The following is a 23,015-nucleotide window of genomic DNA, read 5'->3' as shown; positions in this document are numbered from 1 at the left end:
TTATCCTGATGGTTCCGATGATTAATTTTTTTGTGTTTACCTGGCGTGGGAGTATACAGGCTTTGATAAGTACATTCCGTTTGCGATGATATCAACCAGATGAGTTAATGAATCTATTCTCGCTAAAGAGTGAAATTACCAACGAACTAAATAGCACTATTTTCAATGAGAATACAGTCACCACCGCAGCCCGATAACAAAGGTTGAAGTGAGGAACGGGCGGAAGGGGGAGGAAAAAGTAATATAAAAGAGTACAGTGATGTAGGGAAGACAGCGTGGATGTCAGGGAATACAAAAGGTGCAATAATGAATGGTGACATGGGTAGGGGATTAAAAGGATACATAAGGCAAGGGTGTAGAGAGGAAGTATATCGGGGGCAAAATTATTGAATAAGAATAGAAGAGAAAGGGGGAACTGGGTAATATAAAGGGCAAGACACAAGAAGGGGTCATAGAGATCAGGGGAAATGAAGTCTCTGTGCAGTGGTGCGGCGGTGATACCAAGAGAAGGTATGTGAATAGACGAGGGAGTCAACCTATGCACCGCACAGACAGGTATATGCCGGCTCGGGCACCGGCTCTGCCTCCCTCTCTGGAGCCGGGGCCCCCTCTGGAGCCGGGCACTCGCCCACTTCACCCTCCGGGGGCTGGTAGACCACGGTGGTAGTCATGGTAACAACAGGCCTGGTGGGGATGGAGATGGCGGTGGTGATGGGGACGTACGTGGACGTCGGGGGAACATGGAGGTAGGTGGTGGTGGTGGTGGGAGCCGAAGAAGTCACTTTAGGCACAGAGATAACGATGGTGGGCTTAGAAGTTGTGACCACAGGGACGGTGGCCGTAGGGTGAGACGGTGGCTTGCTGTGAGTTTCATAATGGACGTGGTGGAAATTGCCGGAATACAGACCCGGGCCCCCGGGGATCCCAATGTAATGGTCTTCGCTGTCTTTGCTGTCGTCCCAAGAGTCGTAGGAGCCAGACCCGTCGCCTTCGTGATGCTCGTAGGACGACTTTTCGCCGGAGCTGAGTCTGGGGCCGTCGGGCATGCCAATGGATGATTTGTCGCCGGATTCAGCGTCCCAGTTGACCTGTCTCTGGACGAGGGATTGGTCCTGTGCTGTCAGCGTGGTGTAAGGTAGTTATACAGAGGAAGAGTGGTATACCTTGGAAAAAGGCACTGAGAACACCGACGCAGGCCCAGCAGCTAGAAGAAGGCACACGAGTGCGGAGAGGGACTTTGTGGTGAGCATGTCGTCAAAGATGTAATGAAAGAATCTGTCAAGTGTGGAATGAATGGAGTAGTCCTTGAAGGAGCGAGCTTAGATCAAAGAATGTGTGGTGAGGAATGGACGAAAGAAAGAAAGAAAGAATGAATGTTTGATAGAGAGAAGGAATGTGTCTGAATGATCGAGCCTGGAATGAACACCAGGCTCCTTTTATAACTGCCTGGACGCCATCCTCTGAAGCCATCTCCAAGGCATACGACCCTTTCCAGGAGATGTATGCCCTGTATACCCATAGGGGCCGTGCAAGGCCCAGATCCTTGGACCCTATCGGGTCTATGCAGGCGCATGATCCTGTATGCAGGAGATGCTTGATAGAAGCCTGGACAAGCTCATTAACTGCAAATAGACAATACAGGGGCAGATCAGGCAATAAAATAAGATGGCTGGGATGCAGCAGAAGATTTAACGCAGAACGACGCAAGGAGACACCCGACTATTGAACTTGCAGAGTTGTACAGCAAAAGAAAGACATGGCTTGTCGGAAATAACTTTGATTCATCCAGTACGTAGATTGCACATGGTCATCAACTTCTAACGTTGATGCGTATCAAGGGGGAGAATTTTCAGGCCGTCGTTCATCATCCCACATACATGTCGCAAGAAACATAAATACCAAAACGCACGCCCAACGGTATATAGCATAAGTCCATAGATGGTCACATCAGCGTAGCTCCGTTCCAAAGGCCGTCCCAAAATTCGTGGTTTTCTTAAACTTGATCTCCGGATCCTGTTCGCCCTGCTCGGGGAGGTCGGGTTCATCCTCCTTCTCCTGGGACTCCGAGCGCCCAAGGACCTGCCTGGCCTCGTCCAAAAGCTTCTGGTTCAGCTCCTTCAGAAAGTCACTATCATGCTCCTCTTCGTTGATCAACGAGAGGGGCCCCTTCAGGGCGGGATCATCGGGCAAGTCGGCGAAATACGAGTCGGAGTTTTCTGCAGGTTGCCGCGGTGCAGCCGGAGCAAGGAGTCCCTCTGTATCCAAGGGGTCGCCCTTTGGCGAGAGCTGCGCCGCTTCCTCATCACGGTCGATGCACACCATCGGGGTGTGCCCTGCATCCCTTACGAGATTGGTCTCCGGGGGGCCTAGATCAGACAATTTTAGCTTGAGGCTGCTGCGGCGCTCCAGGGCTTTCTGGGACGCCGACGACGGGGAGGTCTCCCGGGACACCGGGGATGGGGGCGTCATGACACGCGCGACGATTTCCGGCGGCAGAGCGGACGATTTCAGCGTGATGCCGTCGAGCTTGCTGTCGAGCTTCTCGATCGGCACCGGGACACTGGCATTTGCTGTCGAATCGACGGCGCGCGACTTGGGCGATAGGGCCGCGTCGAGAGAAGGAGGTGACACTGATAGAGCACCGGACGTGTGGCTCCCTTGCTCGGGGATCGACAAGTGCTGTTGGTCCGAGGGCTCCTCGTCGGCAAACACCCGGGTGGGCCGGCTCCCGGGGCTGGAACCCTCCCACACCTGGGCGGCGGTCGCGGCGTTTCGATCAGACGAGTGCGGGGCCCCAAACGGCAGTTGGAAAGATATGGACCGTTTTGGGACCGATGCGCCCGTCGAAATTGCTGTATGCATGCTGTTCCCCCTACTCCTACTGGTGTCGCCCTGATCCTGCAAGAGTGCTTCCAATTCGGTGATGCGGGCCAGCAGGATATGACGCTCATGTATCCACAATTCTCGCTCTTGTGCGAAAAGGGTCCGTTCGGTTTCTATCATCGTCCGTTGGCGGTCAAGGAGGGCCTGCACCTGCTGGAGGTAGCTTGCGCTCAACGTCGCAGAGTCACCCTTACCGCCAAGCATTTGCGCATGATGGACGGCGTGGGTGTGTGGCACCGACTGCGTACGCCGAATGGGGGTTGCGGTAGGGGAGAAGCGCACCTCCTTGTAGAGGCTGCCGTGGCCGTTGGGGACTTTTGTCGAGGAGGATTTCATAATGATGAATGTGGCGGTAGCCAGACCGCTCTACTGAGACAGTGGGAAGAAAAGAAATGGTTGACTGGGTGATAGGGACGAGAATAGATCCCTCATAAAGGGATGGCAACGTGGGGAGTAAAACAAAGGGGCAGATCGAGTCGTCACAAGGAGGAAGAAGGTAGAAAGCATCCAGAAAGATGCAATTCGCTTTGTTGTCGGGCGACTCTCACATGGATGGAAGTCGGAGTGCCGCAGCAGCTGTGGAGACGCCCCAGTTGCGACCAGGGAACCACCAGGGACCACTGACAAGGTGGCAACTGTCAAAGAGGGACCCGAGCTTAGTTGTCGGGACCAACAACGCCGACTGAAGTGTCTGCGATTAGACCGACTGACGACGTATCCACCGCGCCGGAGGAGATCGCTGGGATTTGCTGTCGTGGACTAGGATGGATATGGTGTGTTTGACGGAGATCAAGCGGCCATACGAAGATGGCCAAGTGGACGACCTTCCACTGGACTGCAGCGCAGGAGGGTTCACAGCGTTCGCGAATCGACTGTAGAAGACCCGGGAATTAGCTCTGTAGTTAAGACAACACGGACGACGGACGCCAACCAGCACGAAGGGGAGGAGGGCGATTTAAATGATGGGTGGAAGAAGGATGACGGCGAAGGCAGTCTATGTGCGGGGAACGTTGACATACAAACACGCTGGGCGAGGTCATCCGTTGTACCACGAGTGGTCGGTCGGAGTCAGAATCTCCTGTTTTTGCGCAGGAGGATGTAGGTGGAATGCGAGGCAGAGATATATGAAGATGGTGCCAGAGAAAGTACGAGATGGTACAGAGTACAGACTAACCCCATTCATGCTGAGGCCTAAGGCCGATCACGAGGAGACCGATGACGTTATGCCTCCCAAAAACACCGCAGAGATTACAACCCTCCCTCGCACCACCATGACGATGCCCCGTCACGATCGGCTGCTCCCGGGGCACGTCCGAAGAATTTCGTCCATGCATGTGTTGTAATCGGAAGGTCGCATGCTCGATGGGCGGATCTGAGATCCGTCGTTTCATTAACATTATCATTACTACCTACATAGTCCTGGATACCATCCCCTGCCTGACCATACTCGTGACCAGACGGCCACAGCCTCTGTCTCAGCATCCAAAATTACCCATCGCGGAGGAACTTCGCCTGACCGCGAACTGAAACCTGATCATGACATCCGTCGACGAGCGGAGACCAAAGCTCAGAATGTGCCCCGGAGCTAATCTCCCCCAAAGCGTCATCTCGCAGCCGCCCGTCGACCAATGACCCATGAACCCAACACTCCACGCCCGCACGGAATGAAGTCAATCCCAGCCCGAGTCAAACCATCCTTTTGCCGCTAAAAAGAACGATCCACCGCAATCACCCGCAAGCAGACCATGGTCAGAGTGAAGATCGTTCCTGCGAGCCGCGCCTGCCGGGCTGAAGCGCGCGCTGCGCTTCCTCCATGACATGACGATGGATCGACGGCAGGGCGACGAAGTGGAGCTCCTTGCGCATTGCGCCAAAGATGGTAGCCAGATACCAGACGCCACGGGCCGACAGCTCCCGACCACCAACAGAGCCATACGGGAAGTAGAATCGCGGGTCGAGGTAGAAGACGACAGTCGACCAGCGCGGGAGCTTCTCCATCAGAACGCGGCCGGCGCGCTCGTACTCCTTCAGCGTGCGCTTCGGCACGCCCGTCTGTGAGTGCACGAAGAAGAAGATCTCGAAGCCGACGCTGCGGATGCGGTTGAGGGCGCTGGGACTGAGGGTGTCCAGGAACGCGCCGAGTCGGTCCAGGTTGAACGAGTTGGTGAAGAACAGCGTGTTGTGCGAGTAGAGGTATTCTTCTACTTCGTCGTGGAGTTGGCGGTTGACGGCAAGGAGGCTGCGGACTTTGCCGTTCTCACCCACCCAGCTGGGACACATCGACAACGCCCGGTAGCGACCCCGGGCCGTGAAGACGTTGCCTCGATCGTTGACGACGATCAACGGACGGTCCATGTAGTCGTTCGGTACCGCTACCGCATACTCGTAGATCATCAGGCGTATTTCGTAAGGTAGTCGAAGGAGTGGGGAATCTTTAGATAGTGATCGCTTTGGAGATTTCATAGATGAAGATTTGATAGATGTTGTCATCTTTGGGATGCCCGACTCGATGAATTGCAACATCATGGAAAGCTTTTGTTCTGCAGGCCAATACAGGACCTACTATGCTGTGATCTTTGTATGAACCAAAGGATGAGAGGGCTTATTTATAGCGTGATGCGTCCAATTGAGCTGGATCGTATGAGTAAAAGGCGCCTGCACTGCAGCTTGGCATTAATCATCCTAGTCATGAGGGCGTTTCATCCATTTGTACTGGATTCCAGCCTGAAAACAAAGGATGATTAGGAGTGAAGAGACAAATCCGATGAGAGAGTATCACACCACGCCGGCCCGCTCACTTATATCGACCCCGAAACAACCGGGCCGAGCCTGCAAAGGAAAAATCCTTCACTGAAAAACTCTATCGCTGCCAATGTACCTGAGGAACGGCTTCGGAAGGCTGGAACCGCCCGATGGAGATCGGGTCGTGGAAAAGCCCAAGAACTACTGTTTGGGAGAAGAGCATTTGCCACCCGGGAGAAAAAAAAGAGAACAAGACGGGCCCGAGTGGACCATATGCGATCATCGTCACGCCAGCGATAAACTATGCAAGTAGATTCAAATAAATCCATAATGCGAAACTTTCCCGGTATATTCCCAATGCGCATGTGTCTAGGTACAGAGTAGATGTTCTGTGCGGTTCAACCGCGTCGATATACTCCCAGTGACCACGCCGCCCGAAGCACAAACAGGCCCCAAGCCATCCCCAGGCTGTCCCGGAGGACGTTCAACTTGCTTCCCTTCACCTCGCGCCAGCCCACGGGGACCTCGACGACGGGGATACTGGCAAATTCCGCCAGCATCAGCATTTCTACATCGAAAATCCACCCTTCCGAATGCATGTACGGGACAATGTACGGCAGCGCTGTACGAGAGAATAGCTTGAATCCGCACTGGGTATCTTTGATCGTCGCGGTTTTCCGCGGCGTCATCAGCCACAGGATCAAATGGAATGAATGCATGAGGAAGTTTCGAAGTTTCGAACGCTGCGCGATCAGTCAGCTTGGTAGATCCGACGATTCTAGAGAAGTCATACCTTGACGACAGCTTCGCTCCCAACCATGTGCGCCCGCGAGCCCACTGCCACACCCCGTCCGTCTGCGTCCTCCACCGCCCGACACGACGAGACGAGCTTCCCCAGATCTTCGAACTTACTCGCCCCGTCCGCGTCCGCAAACACCACATACTGACCACGAACATGGCGCAGGCCGTGCGTGACAGCACCACCCTTGCCGCGGTTCTGCGTCAGGGTGACCACGCGGATGGTGCCTGGCGGGATATGGACGCCCTCATGGGTGCCGGGAGTCCAGGGGCCGGCGTAACCCTTGGGATGCGGCGAGAGCTGGTGGTCACGCGCAAAGCTGAAAGCGACGTCCTCTGTGTGATCGCGGGACCCATCCGACACGATGATGATCTCCCAGCCCTTGTCCAGAGAGACGCCGTTGGCCGCGTGGCCGTTGACATGACCGTTGGCTGGGTTGCGCTGGCGGGCGTGGCCATTGGCGGTGGACTTTTCGCCTGTGCCGTTGGCGGTGTTCGCGGCCAGGGTGCCGTACATCCGCTCTAGGTAGTTCACCGCTTCTTCCAGCATGCCCGCGAGACGGTCCTCCTCGTTGTAGGCGGGCACGACGAGGGACATGAAGAGCTCGGGTTTGTCTAGATTGGCGTGGTCGTAGGGGCGCCCGGGACGCTTCCGCACAGCGTCGAGCCAGCAGGGGAGGGGTTGAGGGTCGGTGATGGATCCATCTTTTGCAAGGGTGCGGTATTGCTTTTCTTCCAGCGAAGGGGGTCGAGGGACCGGTGCGACGAGAAAGAGGACAATGTAGAACTAAATGGAGGGTGTCAGCGACGATCTACCAGGGAAGATGGAGGTTTTGATTGGCAGGCGTAGTCTCCAACAAGATCGACGTACAAGGACGAAAGCTCCTAGTAGGGTTGCAGCGGATGTCACAAGGAGGATAGGGAGAGGAACGGCGGCGAGGAGTTCAGCGCAATGAACGCAGACGTCGGTCCACGATTCTTGCGACATGATGATGATGTCGCCGTCGGTTAACGAAGGAGGAAAGGCAGTCGGACGGCGAAGCAAACAGCAAGGTAGGTATATAGGACAGCGTAGGCAGTACCGAAGGGGCCAGTTCCATCCACAGTGGAGACGAGCTTAAGCGCTCAATGTATCAGAGACGATCCGGACTTGGCCAGCCATACGACACGGAACCTGTCTCGTGTCAACGCTCCTAGCACGGTGGCAGGACCATTCTCATTGCATTCGGACGAGAAGAAAGCCAGCTGGATGTATTTGCAGCTCGGGAGAATTGTTGTTGGAGGGTAGACGGGAGATGGGTGAGGGGAAAAGGCGGGCAGATCTCCGACGCGTTCCTGTCGCCAGCTTGGCCTCTTTGGGTCACCCCGTTGCGGTTTAGCCCGTCTCCACCCTTACGTACGCCGCTGATGGAATCATACAATTTACACACCACAACGCAACTCTGTACAACACACCTACTTCTTTCGATGATCATAATGCTCATAACGATTCTACCTAGGTCACAAGGGTGTTCATTGTAATAATATCTAGCAATAAGACCTTGACACTGGGTGGTATTTATGCAACCCAATGAATCCCCCAGCATCCCACCAGGAACCCATGTCTAACGCGTGACTCTCGTATCTCGGTTGCCGGGATGGAGCTGGTCGGTGCAGTGGCTCAGACTTGAGTCTGAAAAGGTCCGTCGTCAGACCCTCACGCGTCATCGTGGATCCCAATGAAAGCAACATCGAAGCTTTCCAGCAACTGAGAAAAAAAAAGGTACCATATGCCTCTGGTGTGATGGAGAGGCAACACCCGCGATACGAAACATCAACCCACATCACGAGCCCTGCATTTGAACATCAGGTCTCGGAGTGCCATCAGCCTGCTTAGTGGTGAATGGATTATGCAGCTGGACACGTTGCTCTAGTTCCACAGCGAAAGGTGTCACGGAGAACTCGCGCTCCATCGGGTTATATATGAACCAACGGTTGAACTGTGCGCAAAGATAGCATTAGTACAAGATAGCCTGATGTTCGATCAAAGAACATACCTTTGCAAGCCGCGCACCCAGCCAGAGACACTTATAGATCCTGGACACCAACAGAGACGGCCGTTCAATATTGCGCCCGTCATCTTCCGACGGAGCGTTGTCAAAATAATGCGGCGGATAGTACGTCTGGCTCCATATTTGGCCACGAATACAGTTGTCCTCCGGAGTCCATTGGCAGTCCTGAAAGTGCGGGTATTCGGTTCGTTCGACAAAAATCGTGTCCACCCAGGGGCGAATCATGGTATTCAAACAGATAACTAGTTTGCGCCAGGGTACGACGGCCTCGGCGTACTTCATTCCCGTGGGTGTCCCTGATAAGCACCAAATAAAGGATAGAGAGACGTGAAGGGCCGGGAAGATATGTTGGTCCCCGATTTGGTCGAGGAAGACTGACATAGTTTCAAAAGCGAGAAAAGATGCGTAGTAGACAAAGCGCGATGAGTTTTGCGGCTCACCCAGAGCGATAAAATCCGAAACGACCTTCTCCGGGTCGCTGGTAGGAGTCCACGTCTCTGCGGCAGCGGTATATCTATCTTGTAAGGATCTTTGTGATTGCGTGGTTCCTTGCTGGAATTCACCCAACAACAGCGCGTCAGGATGGCCGTATTCCAGCATGGCGGCAAAATTGCATGAGGCGATATGCGCCCCCTGCATTCGGAACGCAGGACCAATGCGCGTGATGAACTTGTCTAGAGGGGGTAAGAATTCGTTGACGGACGAGAAAAACTGAGGTGAAACGTCTCGTTTGAAGAGAGCGCCGTGAGCGGCGACGAACGCCGTTATTAATGGAGGATGACTGCTGTTACTCGGGTTGGGACTCTGCAGAATTGGATTGAATAGGAGGAGAATGCTCTCGCGTGTTCCGGCAAACGATCGCACAGTAACTAGGGACTTGGTGTAGTAGAACAGTTGTAGCAGAATGTACGGGCGGGAGAGGACGGCCAGGTGGTGCTGGATCCGGCCAACATCCGGGTTCCTATCTGCCGCTTTATTATACCAATACCTTGCGACCCCGGCCCATATTTCTCGTTCCTTCAGGTCGGATTCTTCGACGGCCATGCGGTACCTCGATAGGTCGCCCAGACACTCGAGCCACGTGTCCTGGAAGGTCGGGACGGTCTCTAACAGCAGCGTCATCATCGAATACGCCAGGTAGATAAAAGTCAGCATATGCTCGAGGGACTCGGGCAGTCGATGTCGGAGGAGCTCCAGAAACGAGTGGATGCCGTAGCGCCACATGCGGGCGGGCATGGCGTACTTCTCCGACAGACGTCTGAGCACGGGGCTGGCGGTGGGATGTTGCGAGGCCATGAAGAAGTCGTGATGTTCTTGGAGGAGGGTGCGGTGGAGGGCGATCAGGGCCTGCCACTTCTGGTTGTCGAGGGGCGCGCGGGACTCGGACTGGGCTTTATCGATCTCGATGCATTTCTTCTCCACCATCACCAACCCCGCATAGATGCCGCGGACCTCATTGATCAATTGCTCTTCTGTTATAGGATGAGTTTCTGGCTGAAGGAAAATCCCGTGTGATGCTGTACCTCCGGCTACCGCAGAGACTCCTCCAGCGGGTTTCTGCTCATTGCTCAGGCCTTGCGCGGATTCCTGACCATAGCTCAAATTCTCTCGGGACTGTCGAGACCGCCGCGCGGGCGACGCGGACGCGGACGCCGACGGACCGGCATGTAATTGCGGCGAGGCGGCCTCCTCGTTGTTGGACACGGGGCTGGCGCGCATCATCGGGGGTGGGAGGTGGGAGGGACCGGCGTCGTCGCCGGCGGGGTCTGCGGGGAACCGGGGGAGGGAAGATCGCGAAAGACGGGCGTCGCTGTCGCCAAGGGGGGCCTTTCCGATGCGATTCTCAGCCGCGGTGCGGCTGATGGGACGGTCTGGGGAGGCGCTATGTGCGGTTCGCCGTTTCCATAATTGGCGGTGTCCTTGGGATAGGTTGGGCGAGGCCCCGCCGTGCTCGCTGAAAGCGTCCGAACGACCGGCGGAACCGGGTCGATTGTTGGAGAAGGTGAAGCTGCCGGAATGATGGGCCCGGTTGGTTATCGACGACCCTAGGGGCGATCCATCATCGGAGGCCAGAGGGAGATGCGACTTTCTGGGTTGTTGTTAGAAGGAGACGGAGGACGCAGAAAGACGCTTGATCGCAACGATCGCGGTGTAGGCGATGGTGCGGGGACGAGGAGGGACGAGGAGACGGGATGAACGATCGAGGGCTCTTACCTCGGAGAATCCGCGTCGCATTCTGGCTCTACCGAGGGGAGCGACTGGGCGACGATGGAGGCCTCGCGCGGACGAAGTGGAAGCGTTTCTTGATTAACATTGTCGTCACTCATCGTACTGGGTTTACGTAATACGTCATCTACCACCATTAGCCTTCACGACCTGCGCGGTTCAAGAGAGAAGCAAGTTATTTTCCCACGAGATATGGGATCTGGAGGAGGAGGAGGAGGATGCAAGCACGCACAAGGGACAAAGAGTGGAGGGAAGAGGGAAGAAGCACAACGGTGGGAGGACAACAAATCATGCCGGATCGACATTTACGCCGGGTAACATAAGAATAATAACAATAATAATAACGGATGATGATGATGATGATGATGATGATAATATCGGGCAAAGTTGATACCCAAGAACCGACGCAGGGACTCACCTGGACCGCACAACGGGTTTATCTACCAGCGGGCGAGAGAGAATTAGGCAACTAAGCGTGTCTGTGGTTGAAGATGATTGCGGTGGGCAAGTCTCTCTGCCTGGTGGGAGAGATTATTAGATCATAACCCCATGGCTGACTCACCTTACTCTCATAAAATTACTCTCCTCCATATTCTGTACACGGCAATTGCCCGATCCTCCAATAACCCCCCCCAATCACCGATACAGTTGGTTCCGCATAAGAGATCCGTCATCAAGACAGGCAGCCAGTTGCCTTGTCGGCCCCGTGGATTGGGCTGCAGGCATCAACCCGGTATGAAGATCCGTTCGTATCGTCTCCCTCCGAACAAACCGAGCAACCTTGGCATGGAGTATGCCGAATGTATTACCGTAACTGACAAGTGAATAATTCTATTTATTATCTACAGATGATGCCACTGATGCTAATTTCAGTTCTATAGGTACCTGACTTCATGAAATGACGGACTCCTCGCTCTGTCTTGCGGGATATCCTCCGTACATCCAAATGGAATCCCGCGGGAGCCGTCGCACGCTATAAATAGTCCGAGGCAGTGCCAAAGTTAGGAGTCAGTCAATAATCATCCTCCTCGGATCGCAAGGAGTTGCCTGAATCCTCCCGAACTAGGCGAAGTAGGACAGGTACCAGTACCCGGTATTCGGTATGGTAACATTCTAGATGAAGCCTCTTGGCTGGGGGGCGAAAATCCCTCTGGCCGAGGCATGATATGATGGGTGTTGTGGCTTGCCTAACGTGCTCCACAGAACTTTCTGCAATATATGCGTCTCTACCAACATTGAAATCACCAAAGCATCCTCTACCGCTCCATCGGATTAAAGTTATATCCACAAAATGTTCAACAGAGAAATATAAACTCTCAAAGCCGACTCACACTGCTACACACAAAACGGCCGCCTACAACGGATTCGTCGCCACGGGAGCGCCGCCATCGAGCTTGAAGTACCCAGGCTGAAGGGTCTGGTAAACGCCGGTTGGATCGTACTTGGATGCGATGGCCTGGAGGCGGGCTTTGTTCGCCGACCCATAGCTGGAAATCACGTCCTGGAACTGACTGGCGTAGTTCATGTAAATGTACTCGTGGTACAGTCCCAGACTCTTCGCCTTGGCGACAACAGCGGCAAAGTAGTCGCTGACGAACTGGTAGACGGTCTCGTCGTCGGCAGCGTCGTCCCACCAGGTGGACATGTGCATGAGATGCAGGGGCCCCTGCGAAGCGTCGAGGCCCAAGGCGTTGCCACCGAACTTGGTCATGTTGTTCAGGATGGGCTCCGTGATGCCCTGGTAGATCAGCACGGGGTTGATACCCGAGACGTTGGCGACCTGGGGCACGACGGAGAGGAAGTAGTCGACGGCCCAGTTGGCAAAGTCCTCGTCCAGATGCACGGTGATGGGCCAGTAGATCTCGCGCAGGCCGTTGGGGTTGGACTTTTGCACCGACGCACAGTACTCCACCAGGGTCTTGGTGGAGAGTGAATCAGAGATGGCGGGGATGGAGCGATACTGCGCGAAGATGGCGGGCTCGGTGTTGTCGGCGACATAAGTCAACTCGGCGGACGCCAGGTTCATGCCCTGCGTATTCACGAACGCCACGTATTGTTGGGCATTACCGTCCACGGAGGCGTTGTTGACAACGTTGATGAAGGCGTTCAGCACCTCGGGAAACTTGTCCTGGGTATAGAGGCGCGTGCCGCCGAAGAGGTTGCCGCTGGGAATCGTGTAGTAGTTGAACTTGGTGACGATGCCAAAGTTGTTTCCGCCGCCGCGGAGCGCCCAATAGAGATCGGAATGCTCGGTCTCACTAGCGGTGACGATCTGGCCCCAAGCTGTTACAACCTGTCAACGGTGTCAGTGGCATGGACGCGCATGGCGGCTCTAGCGTCTACAGACGGCGTACCTCGAAGCTTTTCACGTTATCGGAAGCCCAACCGTACAGATTGGAGTAGTACGAGATACCACCGCCCGTGGTCAAACCACCCACGCCAATCTCGGACACTCGGCCGCCGATGACCGCCAATCCATACGGCGCGAGCGCAGAGTACACGTCCGTCCAGGTGTTGCCAGGTCCCACGGAGGCAATGGACCGGTCCGAATTCAGAGTAATGGCGTTGATGTCCTTCAACCAAACGGTGATGCCGCCCTGGCTGCTGGAGGCCCCGGCAAAGGCAGCATGCCCACCGCTTTTCGCAGCGAACGGGCACTGGGTCAGGCGCGAAAGCAGAACCAAGATCGACACATCGGTGTCTTTGGCCGGCTTAAAGACACAATGGGGCTCGACCTCCTCTTGCTGCACGGACCAGTAAGACGAGGTGAAATTCTGATACGTCGTAGTGTTCTGAGCAAACACTCTGCTGGCCCCATACAGAAACTTCAATGATCCGCACTGTCGGTCCAGTTAGAAACCAAGGCGCCCTTCCAAATGGATAGCTCGGGGGTACTTACCGCAGCGGTACAGGCGCTCCCGATCGAGCGCTGCTGCAGACCAGCCAGCTGTGGAATGGCCGATACATCGACGCCGTATTCCTCCAGCGCAGCTGTGACATCGAAGTCGCTGGGCTCGGCCGTTTGAGCGACGGCTACACCACTGATGGCGAGCAGGAGAGCCGGAGAAAGCCTCATCTCGATTGCCAGATAAGTGAACAATGGGATGAAGAGACTGGAGGAAGAGAAGTTCGCCACGTCGGAGGATAAGCGGACAATATATTTGAAGTCGATTATACCCCTAGATTGGTCAGTCGTCTGACATGCCAGTCCATACTAGCGCCCCCATAATCATAATCAATCGGCTCATCGCGCTCCTTTCCCCCAGGCCGTTGTCTTTACTAAAACAAGAGATTGTAGAGCACTAGACAGCGCGTTAATCTCGCTTAGAGCAGACGCAGTGGGGGCGATTATGAATCCTGGAAATACCACCCTATGGTGATGTGGGCATTGTCACTGGCTGAACGGCCGTCGCTAGTTTTGTCGGACGCATGCGCAGAGCAGTCTAAGCCGGCTGACATGGTCCAGAAGCCTGGCGACTGCTAATTACCGAGAACACGCCCCTGGATCTAGAGAAAGAGGTGCTCCGTAGCGAGGCCGAGTTCCGACTGATACAGAACTAACCCCAAGCCGAGGCGCTGACAGCCATTATCGAACGGATGAACGATCGGACTGTCCGCCGATCTCGTCGATGTCCAGCAGGACTCCACCCCCGGAAAGGTTTCAGTGTCTGGAATCGAAGATCACGGAGACAACAGTTCATGCCGACGGGGCGCCTCACAAAGGGATTCTCCGCCGGAGGAAAAGCCCAATGGTGGGTAACAACGACCCCGATGATCGTCGCTCACGGATGACACCATATATAGTCAGCGCGAATAGAATGGCGATTGAATCTGAAACAGGGTCGATTTGGTCGTAAGCGAGGAGCGGAGCAAAGATGTTCTCGGCAGAACTAGAAGCCGCTAAAAGGACACTACTTGCGCTGGCGGCTTCACCATCCACGCCGTCTTTCAAGCTAAACCCCATCCCTGTCACGCACACGAGGCAATGGCTGGATTTGGCACGGATGACAGTCATCGCTACGAGATACGGAAAATCCAATCTCCACTTCAGATCTCGTTTACTCTGTAGTACTATCGGTTGAAAGATGCACGTGGGAGGGGTGGGAGAAGTCTACCTAGGTACTCTGTAGCATCGATATGATATGTCGGAGTTTAGTAGAGATCCTCTTGTAGACATCGGCAGTGACCGTTCTGTACTGGACTGCCAGTAGACCATGCAACCCGAGCTTGGCTTCACCTGTTCCTCGCCTGCAATCTATTATTGTCAGGGTTAATATATTGACCTGACAACTGTACCTGCTTGCCGAAGTAGGATCCTCCGCCCTATTCGCTGATATTAGATGGCTTGAGAGAGCGTATGCAGCTAGAAAATTCCTCCCATGTGCCGCGGTCCCCGCCGGGGATTCATCCAGGTTGTTGGCCAGAGACTCAAGCCAGAGGCCGTTTAATATATGCAAGTAAACTCAATATGGCGGGATCCCTGAAGGCCGACATTCCTGTGAGCTGCAGCTCGGGATATATTGCCTTGGCCTGTCGGATAGCCGTGGTGCCTCTCTCGTCGTGCTTGTCTCCATTTGAACAGTAACATTCCCTGCCATATTCTGCGCCACGCCTGCAACTTAGCGAAGCACACCATGACGAAGACAAGCCTGACCTCAATCTTCGCATAAGCTGTGACACCAGGTCTATCGAAGGCGCTTGTCGCTCGTCACCGGAGAGAGCGATGGCGGGCAGCAATGTCACTTCAGAGACAATCCGCGGCAGTGGGTATGCCTTGATAGTGCTTACGACCCTCATCGTGATAACCAGATTCGGGACGACCTTGTCTCGGATCAAGGAACTCAAGGCAGAGGACTATCTTCTCGCCTTTGCATACCTGCTCTTCCTGGTGTTGGCCATCCTCTACATCATCATCGCGCCGACACTATACAAGATCAAAGCAGTTCAACTCCAGCTGATACAGCCGTATCCTGAGCTACCGGAGGATAGTCTGAAACTGCAAATCTTCTTCTTTTTCGCGACCGGCTCGCTATGGCTCTGTCTCTGGATGGTCAAGTTTTCGCTTCTTGCGATGTACAAGCGTCTCCTGAACGGACGGGTCTACTTTATCGCGTGGTGGGCGCTTCTCGGTTTCTGCATCGCGGTAGGTCATGGCCCCATTGTCCACGCTACTGGCGACTAACAAGTACACCATGACTCCCAGACCTTGATAGGCTCCATCATCTCATCATGGCTATCGTGTTCCAGCTTCAAGGCATGGTTCACAGCTGGCGCGTGCAATAAACCCCGAGACCACCGAGCCGCCGCCATCAGTCTTTACTTTTCCTTCGCGGTGGACATACTGACAGACCTTCTTAGTGAGTCTACACCAGCCCTCCCCGAGCTACAGAAGAAATACCATACCAACATTTACCCCATCCAGTCATGATCCTCCCCATCCGCCTCATATGGAACCTACGAATGTCGCTCAGCCGCAAGATCAGCATCGGCGCGTTATTCGGCCTGGGCTGGATCTGCATGGCGGTCTCCATCATCCGCGTCGTCGAGCTGGGCAACAACTGGGGGAACGGAACACCAGAACCAGTGTGGCTGGCTTTGTGGGGGATCATCGAGGGTTCAGTCGGTAAGATTTCTCCACCAGACCAGCCGGAATACGCTCCTCACGCGTCACCTTGGATACCTAGCTGTCATCATCGGTTGCTGTCCCGGACTGTACCGCGTTATCAAAGCGCGGGTCTCAAAGTCCGAACCGTCGTACTCGTGGGACTCGTACGGATTCCAGATGCACACCGTCAGCGGCGTCTCGGCGAATCGGTCACGAGTGCGAGGGAAGGATGCCAATTTCTCGCGACTATCTGGTCGTGTCGTTGCCCGCGGCGATACGCCTGCGAGCAGCCAGGAAGAGCTGAATACACTAGGGGGCGACATTATGGTTACGCAGAGGGTGAGTATCACTGTTAAAGATCGAGATGCTATTTCAACGGCTTAGAGGAATTCTTATCTTGAAGACGAGCTATGTGTTTATGTGTTTCACCTTGTGTTAAATCGGTTGATATGGTATACCCGGCGCCTTGAATTATTTGATTTCTCCCCTTCTTTCTTTTCTTGTGTTATAGATATATTGCATAAATAGTGAACTCTTTTTGGCTTCTCTTGTGGCTCTAGGTTAAGCCCAGTTTGTAGAGGACTGCCGAAGTTATATTTTGCCCCGGCACAGACCGAAGGGAAAAAAAAGGCATGGGGATGTTGACTCTATGTTGCCGGTAGTTGAAACTCGCCAAGTACGGAAAGAAATTGATTGATACAGCAGAAAATTACCACAGTGCACTCCTTCTACGGCGACATCCAAATCCAGATATACATAAACAAACCCGTAACCAAATCAAGCGTTATTGGCACACGAGAAACTCTGACTGCTCGAGTCATCATGAATAGTTTTACCAGAAGCATAGAGTCCTAAGCCGCACTGCGTTCTGTTAGAGGAGCTATCTTACAAACCCAGGGCAGCGACTGGACTTACCAAAACCATTCCGATCCCAATAGAAGCAGTGTTCAAAAGGGTCAGGAAGACTTTCCTAGGCGACGAGAACCAGAGACCTTTGTTCATGAATAGCCAAAACATGCCAGGGAAGCCGAACGTAAACCAGCTGGCAAATAAGGCAGTCTAACCCCTATTAACCACACTCAGATTCACACGGAGAAGATGAGACACTCACAATAAGACTAAGCAGAGTGCTGAACACAGGGATAGCAGTCGCGATAATCCAGGCGATGACCCAAAGGACTAACGCAATGGCAATCCATGAGCTGACGGCGACTAAATCCCGCTTGTGCATGCGGTCCGTGCCGGCGAAGATCCGCAGGTAGATAGCCTTGGATGCAACATGGCCGTTGATGACTCCGGCAATGATAATCTGGATCATTTGTTAGATCAGGTTACCGAATTGGACATCGGGGAGTAGAATGGGGCAGGATCACAGTAGGCAGGGCAACTCCGTAAGCAATCTTGGAAACCAAGGGACTGGCAGAGCCCAAGGCAGGAGAAACTACATCCTTCCCTGCGTAGCAGTATATGACCACAGAGGCAGTGAGATACAGAGAAATATCAATTGCCTGCAGCACTGCGAGTGACTTCTTGAAGTCCTTGGGGTCTCTGAGCTCGGCTATGAAGGTGAAGAACGTATTGTGACTCGCTGTAGTAATCAGTACGCTGTACATGTTTCCATCAATGATCTTACCAAAGGAAAGGATAATGTTCGACGCAGACGTAAACGCAGTGACTAAACTAGTCTGCACCGTCGGTTCTACAATGACTCTTGGATTCTGGATCCCAAGGGCAACCATGACAATCAGAACCGCGAAGAATATGCTCGCAAACGCTAAGCACTGAAGTCAGCCAAGAACAGACATAAGATCGAAAGAACACCCACAAATCAAGGATAACCAGGACATCTTCTCCAATGTCCGGGGAAGTGACATGATAAACGAGATGAACATCCCCAGAATCCCGAAGGCGATAGAGCACGTAGCATGATCCGTAAGCACGTTCATTGCCACAGAGAACGTCAAAACATGGCTACCCATGAGGAAGATCAGAAAGAGCAGTTGCCCACACCCCAGCAACTCTCTTCCGAACGGGCCCATGAGCACTTCGCCTGCGTCCGCCATGCTAGAGATATGCGGGTATCTCCATTTGAACTACCGCAGCCTATCATCAGCACCGGGAATAACACAATTGTCGTTGTGGTGTTGCTAACCTGTCCAATCACGTAGCCTGTATAAGATGCCAGCATGCCCATACTGAGTAGAATAATGATGGCAGGCACCAGGCCCAGATGAGCCACGGCCGCTGGCAACGAAAGGATCCCTAAAGAGATGGTCTCTGCAACCATGAGCAGGCCACCTTGCCTTTTATGGGTCAGCAGCTAGGATCAATAGGGAGAACAAGGCGCAGACGTACCACCACTTCAAGACCTTATACTTCACTTCGGCAAACTCCTCGTCTCCAAAGGCATCCTGTCGAGAGGGGCTCGTGATCTCCCCCTTCTTCTCATCCGCACCTACGGGCTCCTGGCCCACTCCATGGTGAAGGGAGCCGTGATCAGTATCCACATGTATAGTAGAAGAATCTAGATCGACGATTTGGGGACTCATTTTGAAGGTATAGACAAGGGGGTCTGTCGAACGGTGGAAGAAAAGAGAAGCTTGAGCCAACTCCTAGAAAGGGCCGTTAAGCAGATTGATACACTAGACAGCTTCGCCGGGGAAAAGGGTGGAGAGACCTAACCGAAGAAAGGGTGTATTCTGGCAGCGGATCCCCAGGTATAGTTAAGAGGCCACCGGAACTGCCTGTAGAAGGGATCATATAAATTACTAGCTCGATAGAACTAGAGGTACACAACCAATGTGAATTCAATCCGTAACGCGAACTAGATAATCAAGCATAGATATCGTCGGTATGTTTGCCTTTATACCATCCTTATCATTTCGTGGTTATTTTATGGTCCCATCCCGTGAGTGTAAAGAAATGCCCCAGGTTTACCCCAGATTGGTCTTGCTGAGGGCTGATGTATATTCCGAACCGCTTTCCTCTGGATGCCGTTCCTACATTACAACCCCAACGATGGCTGGAACTAAATTGCAGTGTATGGAGTCCCACGGCTGTTCTAGAGATGTGCCGTGGTGGCAACTCATCGGTAGGTGCTGCGGAGTGACATACTTGTTGAGTGCAAATAGAGATAATGACCCGGAGGAGATCATGGGGGAGATTACCGAGGACAAGGTTGAATTGCGTAATGGCCTCCATCCCCGGATCTGTTATTGATCTCTACAAAGCGTTTTATGTACGTGGGGCTGCGATATCTGGAGTCTCTTCCCATAGCGAGATCCGTGCTCCATACTAGGCAAGGGACTCCGGTATCACCCAAAGCTGAATTCACTGCTGAACTATGCAAAGATAGTTGTCACAAGTACTAATGATCAAATCCCATGTTGTCTCGATATGACATAATGCAATTATGCAAGTTGTTTGTTGATGGCAGAAATTAATAACAGTATCGTGCTTCACATAAACCAAGCAGTCTATACTAGCTACACATGACAAACCACTTTTCATCCGTCTATAACTTAGTTCCCATGTTCACATGAACTGCCTTGACATGACTGTAGGCGTCCAGACCAGCCTCTCCCAGCTCTCGTCCGATGCCACTCTGTTTAACACCACCGAAAGGAACTCGAGGATCACAATCCTGACTGCTATTGATCCACACCATTCCTGATTCAATCTCCGCAGCTACACGGTGTGCCCGTTCTATATCCCGGGTGAAGACAGCAGCACCCAGACCATACGTAGTGTCGTTAGCGCGGCGAATTGACTCCTCTTCGCTGGAGAAAGGAAGAACGACAGCAACCGGCCCAAAGACCTCCTCTTGAACAATGCGCATTGAATCCTTGACATCAGTAAACACAGTCGGTTGAACAAAGTAGCCGTCCTTGTATTTGCTGTCAGTGGGCACGTGTGGTGCACCTCCCATGAAGACAGTGGCGCCTTCATTCTTCGCGATCTCAAAGTAGGAAAGAATACGCTCATACTGAGCGCGGGTGACCTGCGGGCCCTGGAATGTCGACGCATCCCACTGGCTGCCGATCTTGGAAGTTGATTTAATCGTCTGCTTGAAGCGAGCGAGGAACGGAACGAGGATATCTTGGTGGACAAAAATGCGCGACGTAGCGGTACAGATCTGTCCTTGGTTCGACATAATCCCGAAGTGTGCCCACTTGACTGCCTGATCCAGATCGGCATCCGGGTAGACAATGAGCGGCGACTTGCCACCCGTCTCGAGCGTGATATTCTTCAGAGTACTGGCAGCCATCTTCATAATCTCGCGGGCGGTTGCCGTGGATCCCGTAAAGGCGACCTTATCCACGAGAGGGTGGGATACGAGTGCGGCGCCAGCCTCGCGCCCATACCCGTTGGTGATGTTGATGACGCCCGGAGGGAACCCTGCCTGCTTGATAAGGTTCCCAAGAACAAGATTACTCAGCGGCGTCTGTTCAGCAGGCTTTAACACAATGGTGTTTCCGCATGCAAGCGCGGGTCCCAGCTTCCAAGCCGCCATAGATAGCGGATAGTTCCAGGGGATAATCTGTCCAACCACGCCCACTGGCTGGCGAATAGTATAGGCAAACTTCTGGGGCATGGTGCTGATGGTTTGGCCGAAAGTCTTGTCGGCCCAGCCGCTGTAGTACCGTATAGTGCCAATTGCTTCCGGAAGGTCTTCCTCCAGTGCCACGTGGTAGGGTTTTCCTGACTTCTCAGCTGGTTACCTTACGGTCAGTGTGGACTGACATACCGTTGTCCCAAGCGTCGATAGATGCAAATAACTCTTTGTTTTCTTCAATGAGATTGGCCAGCCTAGCCATCATCTGGCCGCGATCGGTGGGCGGCAATTGCTTCCACGACGGATGGACCAAGGCTGCCTTTGCAGCGCGCACTGCCCGGTCAATATCATCGGCGCTGGCGGCATGGACAGTCGCGATTGGTTTATCGGTACTATATTGTTAACGTTCGGAATTTATGGAAGGGATATTCGTGTCACTTACGCTGGATCGATCGAAGTGATGGTCTGTCCGCTGGAGGGCACGAACTCATTGTTGATGAAGAGCCCCGTCGGCTGCTGATACTTATGCCCGTTGGGCGTGACAATGTCGATCACGAGAGGTGCCATAATGATCGAGCAGCTGATTATGTCTTGAAAGTATCGACTTGATATCTCAAAGTATGCGTTACTGTCTATGGCTGATATAGCGAAGCGTGATCTGAAGTCATGTTGACCCCGCTTGGCGGGGATTCTTTTCTCGGAAGGTGATCCCGCTTCCTCACGGGGACAGGAAGCCCTAATGGCCAGGAACAGAAAGCAACTCCGATTGTACTTCTTATATCAAAGGAAAGAAAATATGGTCTACGACTTTTGTGTTGCCATCGACGGATCCTTTTCCTTTGTCGTCTATTCATTTCCCACCAGACATTATGGCAGAGCTCTATGGGATCATGGTGGCATTGATCACCCCCTTCACGGATGACAGAACCAAGATCGACGAAGGCCGTCTCAAAGATCATATCGAGCACTTGATCACTGCTGGCGTCCATGGCCTTGTTCCTGGAGGCAGCACTGGCGAGTTTACTTGCCTCAGTCTGGCCGAGCGCAAGCAACTTACGGAGCTTTGTGTCAAATTCGCCGCTGGTCGCGTCCCTGTCGTCGCTGGCACAGGCAGTACTTCCACGGAAGAGGCGGTCGACCTTGCTGTTCACGCAGCTCAGGCCGGAGCAGCGGCGGTTATGGTGGTTCCTCCGTTCTACGATCCAGTCAACCTCGAGCAGCTCACGGAGCTGATGGCCGAGATCCACAACTCTTCAAAGCTTCCAATTGTCTACTATAACATTCCTTCCGCCTCCGGTCTCACGCTCAGTCCTTCTGAGATTGCCGGGCTTTCAAAAGTTGGAGTCAAGTACCTCAAGGACACTTCAGGCAACGCCCCGGCCTTGACCGAATTGATCTTTGGCCTGTCGGACCAGATTACCGCATTCAACGGTTGGGACACGCTCACCTTTTACGGCCTGGCTGCAGGAGCCCCCGGTGGTGTCTGGGGAGCAGCCAACATCATCCCCGAGCTTGCAGTTGAGCTCTGGGATGCTGTGTCTGTGAAGGGGGATCTGAAGCGTGGTCGTGAGCTTTGGGCCAAGGCATGGCCTATCTGCAAATTCCTCGAGTCCCACAATTATGCCGCCGCAGTCAAGACTGGTGTCGAGTTGACGGGCCAGCCAACCGGTGGTCTCAGAAAGCCGTTTGCTCTTCTGAAGCCGGATCTTCAAGCAGAGCTCAAGCAACTCATGAAAAATGCGGGAGTGAAGACAATCTAAATAGCTCGGGGTGCTGTCTATATAGCAGTGGGACCATATTGAATGGGAAACGGTACAGGGCATGAACCAATATATCGAGATAGAACAGAGATAAAGACATAATTTGAGAGGAATCGTCGTGTCTATAAAATCATAATTCGTGAACAGATAAGACCTGTCTAACGATAAACGTAACTTCAACAAAGTAGGGGCCACAGATTCCCGTCTTTGAGAACATCGACCCATGATGGGAGTCGATCCCCGCGGTTTGTGCCGAGATGTTCATCTTGCCTCCTCCATAGTTCTGTCATGATACTTCGAGCAGCGGTGAAGGCCGCAAATGAACGGATCGAGTATGCGTCATCTAAACACCTGAGAATAGCTTCTCGTCGAGTGGATGTGATAGCTTCGCATCC

The 23,015-nt window shown here is 53.5% G+C and overlaps 10 protein-coding genes across 10 annotated transcripts; 2 read left to right on the top strand and 8 right to left on the bottom strand.

The window, feature by feature from the left end:
* Positions 1-536: 536 nt before the first annotated feature.
* On the bottom strand, positions 537-1,250 carry ATEG_08308 (putative cell wall protein; the record flags this gene model as incomplete). Its single annotated transcript, XM_001216929.1, has 2 exons — positions 537-1,112; positions 1,221-1,250. The coding sequence occupies 2 exons, from the start codon at positions 1,248-1,250 to the stop codon at positions 537-539; spliced, it is 606 nt and encodes a 201-aa protein (XP_001216929.1).
* A 697-nt stretch (positions 1,251-1,947) lies between these two features.
* On the bottom strand, positions 1,948-3,219 carry ATEG_08307 (uncharacterized protein; the record flags this gene model as incomplete). Its single annotated transcript, XM_001216928.1, has 1 exon — positions 1,948-3,219. The coding sequence occupies one exon, from the start codon at positions 3,217-3,219 to the stop codon at positions 1,948-1,950; it is 1,272 nt and encodes a 423-aa protein (XP_001216928.1).
* A 1,413-nt stretch (positions 3,220-4,632) lies between these two features.
* On the bottom strand, positions 4,633-5,406 carry ATEG_08306 (uncharacterized protein; the record flags this gene model as incomplete). Its single annotated transcript, XM_001216927.1, has 1 exon — positions 4,633-5,406. The coding sequence occupies one exon, from the start codon at positions 5,404-5,406 to the stop codon at positions 4,633-4,635; it is 774 nt and encodes a 257-aa protein (XP_001216927.1).
* A 617-nt stretch (positions 5,407-6,023) lies between these two features.
* ATEG_08305 (dolichyl-phosphate beta-glucosyltransferase) lies at positions 6,024-7,411 on the bottom strand (the record flags this gene model as incomplete). The annotated part of the gene is made up of 3 exons (XM_001216926.1): positions 6,024-6,368; positions 6,419-7,210; positions 7,295-7,411. The coding sequence occupies 3 exons, from the start codon at positions 7,409-7,411 to the stop codon at positions 6,024-6,026; spliced, it is 1,254 nt and encodes a 417-aa protein (XP_001216926.1).
* An 835-nt stretch (positions 7,412-8,246) lies between these two features.
* On the bottom strand, positions 8,247-10,801 carry ATEG_08304 (uncharacterized protein; the record flags this gene model as incomplete). Its single annotated transcript, XM_001216925.1, has 3 exons — positions 8,247-8,402; positions 8,460-10,563; positions 10,689-10,801. 3 exons carry the CDS (start codon positions 10,799-10,801, stop codon positions 8,247-8,249), a joined length of 2,373 nt encoding a protein of 790 aa, XP_001216925.1.
* Positions 10,802-12,054: 1,253 nt separating this feature from the next.
* On the bottom strand, positions 12,055-13,776 carry ATEG_08303 (FAD-binding oxidoreductase; the record flags this gene model as incomplete). The annotated part of the gene is made up of 3 exons (XM_001216924.1): positions 12,055-12,993; positions 13,055-13,540; positions 13,600-13,776. 3 exons carry the CDS (start codon positions 13,774-13,776, stop codon positions 12,055-12,057), a joined length of 1,602 nt encoding a protein of 533 aa, XP_001216924.1.
* Positions 13,777-15,423: 1,647 nt separating this feature from the next.
* ATEG_08302 (uncharacterized protein) lies at positions 15,424-16,128 on the top strand (the record flags this gene model as incomplete). Its single annotated transcript, XM_001216923.1, has 2 exons — positions 15,424-15,843; positions 15,904-16,128. 2 exons carry the CDS (start codon positions 15,424-15,426, stop codon positions 16,126-16,128), a joined length of 645 nt encoding a protein of 214 aa, XP_001216923.1.
* Positions 16,129-17,082: 954 nt separating this feature from the next.
* ATEG_08301 (uncharacterized protein) lies at positions 17,083-18,854 on the bottom strand (the record flags this gene model as incomplete). Its single annotated transcript, XM_001216922.1, has 7 exons — positions 17,083-17,166; positions 17,221-17,364; positions 17,417-17,614; positions 17,751-18,079; positions 18,131-18,398; positions 18,458-18,608; positions 18,661-18,854. The coding sequence occupies 7 exons, from the start codon at positions 18,852-18,854 to the stop codon at positions 17,083-17,085; spliced, it is 1,368 nt and encodes a 455-aa protein (XP_001216922.1).
* Positions 18,855-19,819: 965 nt separating this feature from the next.
* Positions 19,820-21,427, bottom strand: ATEG_08300 (aldehyde dehydrogenase ALDH; the record flags this gene model as incomplete). The annotated part of the gene is made up of 3 exons (XM_001216921.1): positions 19,820-21,006; positions 21,053-21,252; positions 21,303-21,427. The coding sequence occupies 3 exons, from the start codon at positions 21,425-21,427 to the stop codon at positions 19,820-19,822; spliced, it is 1,512 nt and encodes a 503-aa protein (XP_001216921.1).
* Positions 21,428-21,729: 302 nt separating this feature from the next.
* ATEG_08299 (dihydrodipicolinate synthase family protein) lies at positions 21,730-22,620 on the top strand (the record flags this gene model as incomplete). The annotated part of the gene is made up of 1 exon (XM_001216920.1): positions 21,730-22,620. One exon carries the CDS (start codon positions 21,730-21,732, stop codon positions 22,618-22,620), a length of 891 nt encoding a protein of 296 aa, XP_001216920.1.
* Between the last annotated feature and the right edge of the window lie 395 nt (positions 22,621-23,015).

This window comes from Aspergillus terreus, genomic scaffold (assembly GCF_000149615.1).
Source record: "Aspergillus terreus NIH2624 scaffold_12 genomic scaffold, whole genome shotgun sequence".
In the NCBI taxonomy this organism is placed as follows: domain Eukaryota; kingdom Fungi; phylum Ascomycota; class Eurotiomycetes; order Eurotiales; family Aspergillaceae; genus Aspergillus; species Aspergillus terreus.
This window is presented reverse-complemented; position numbering and strand designations above follow the sequence as displayed.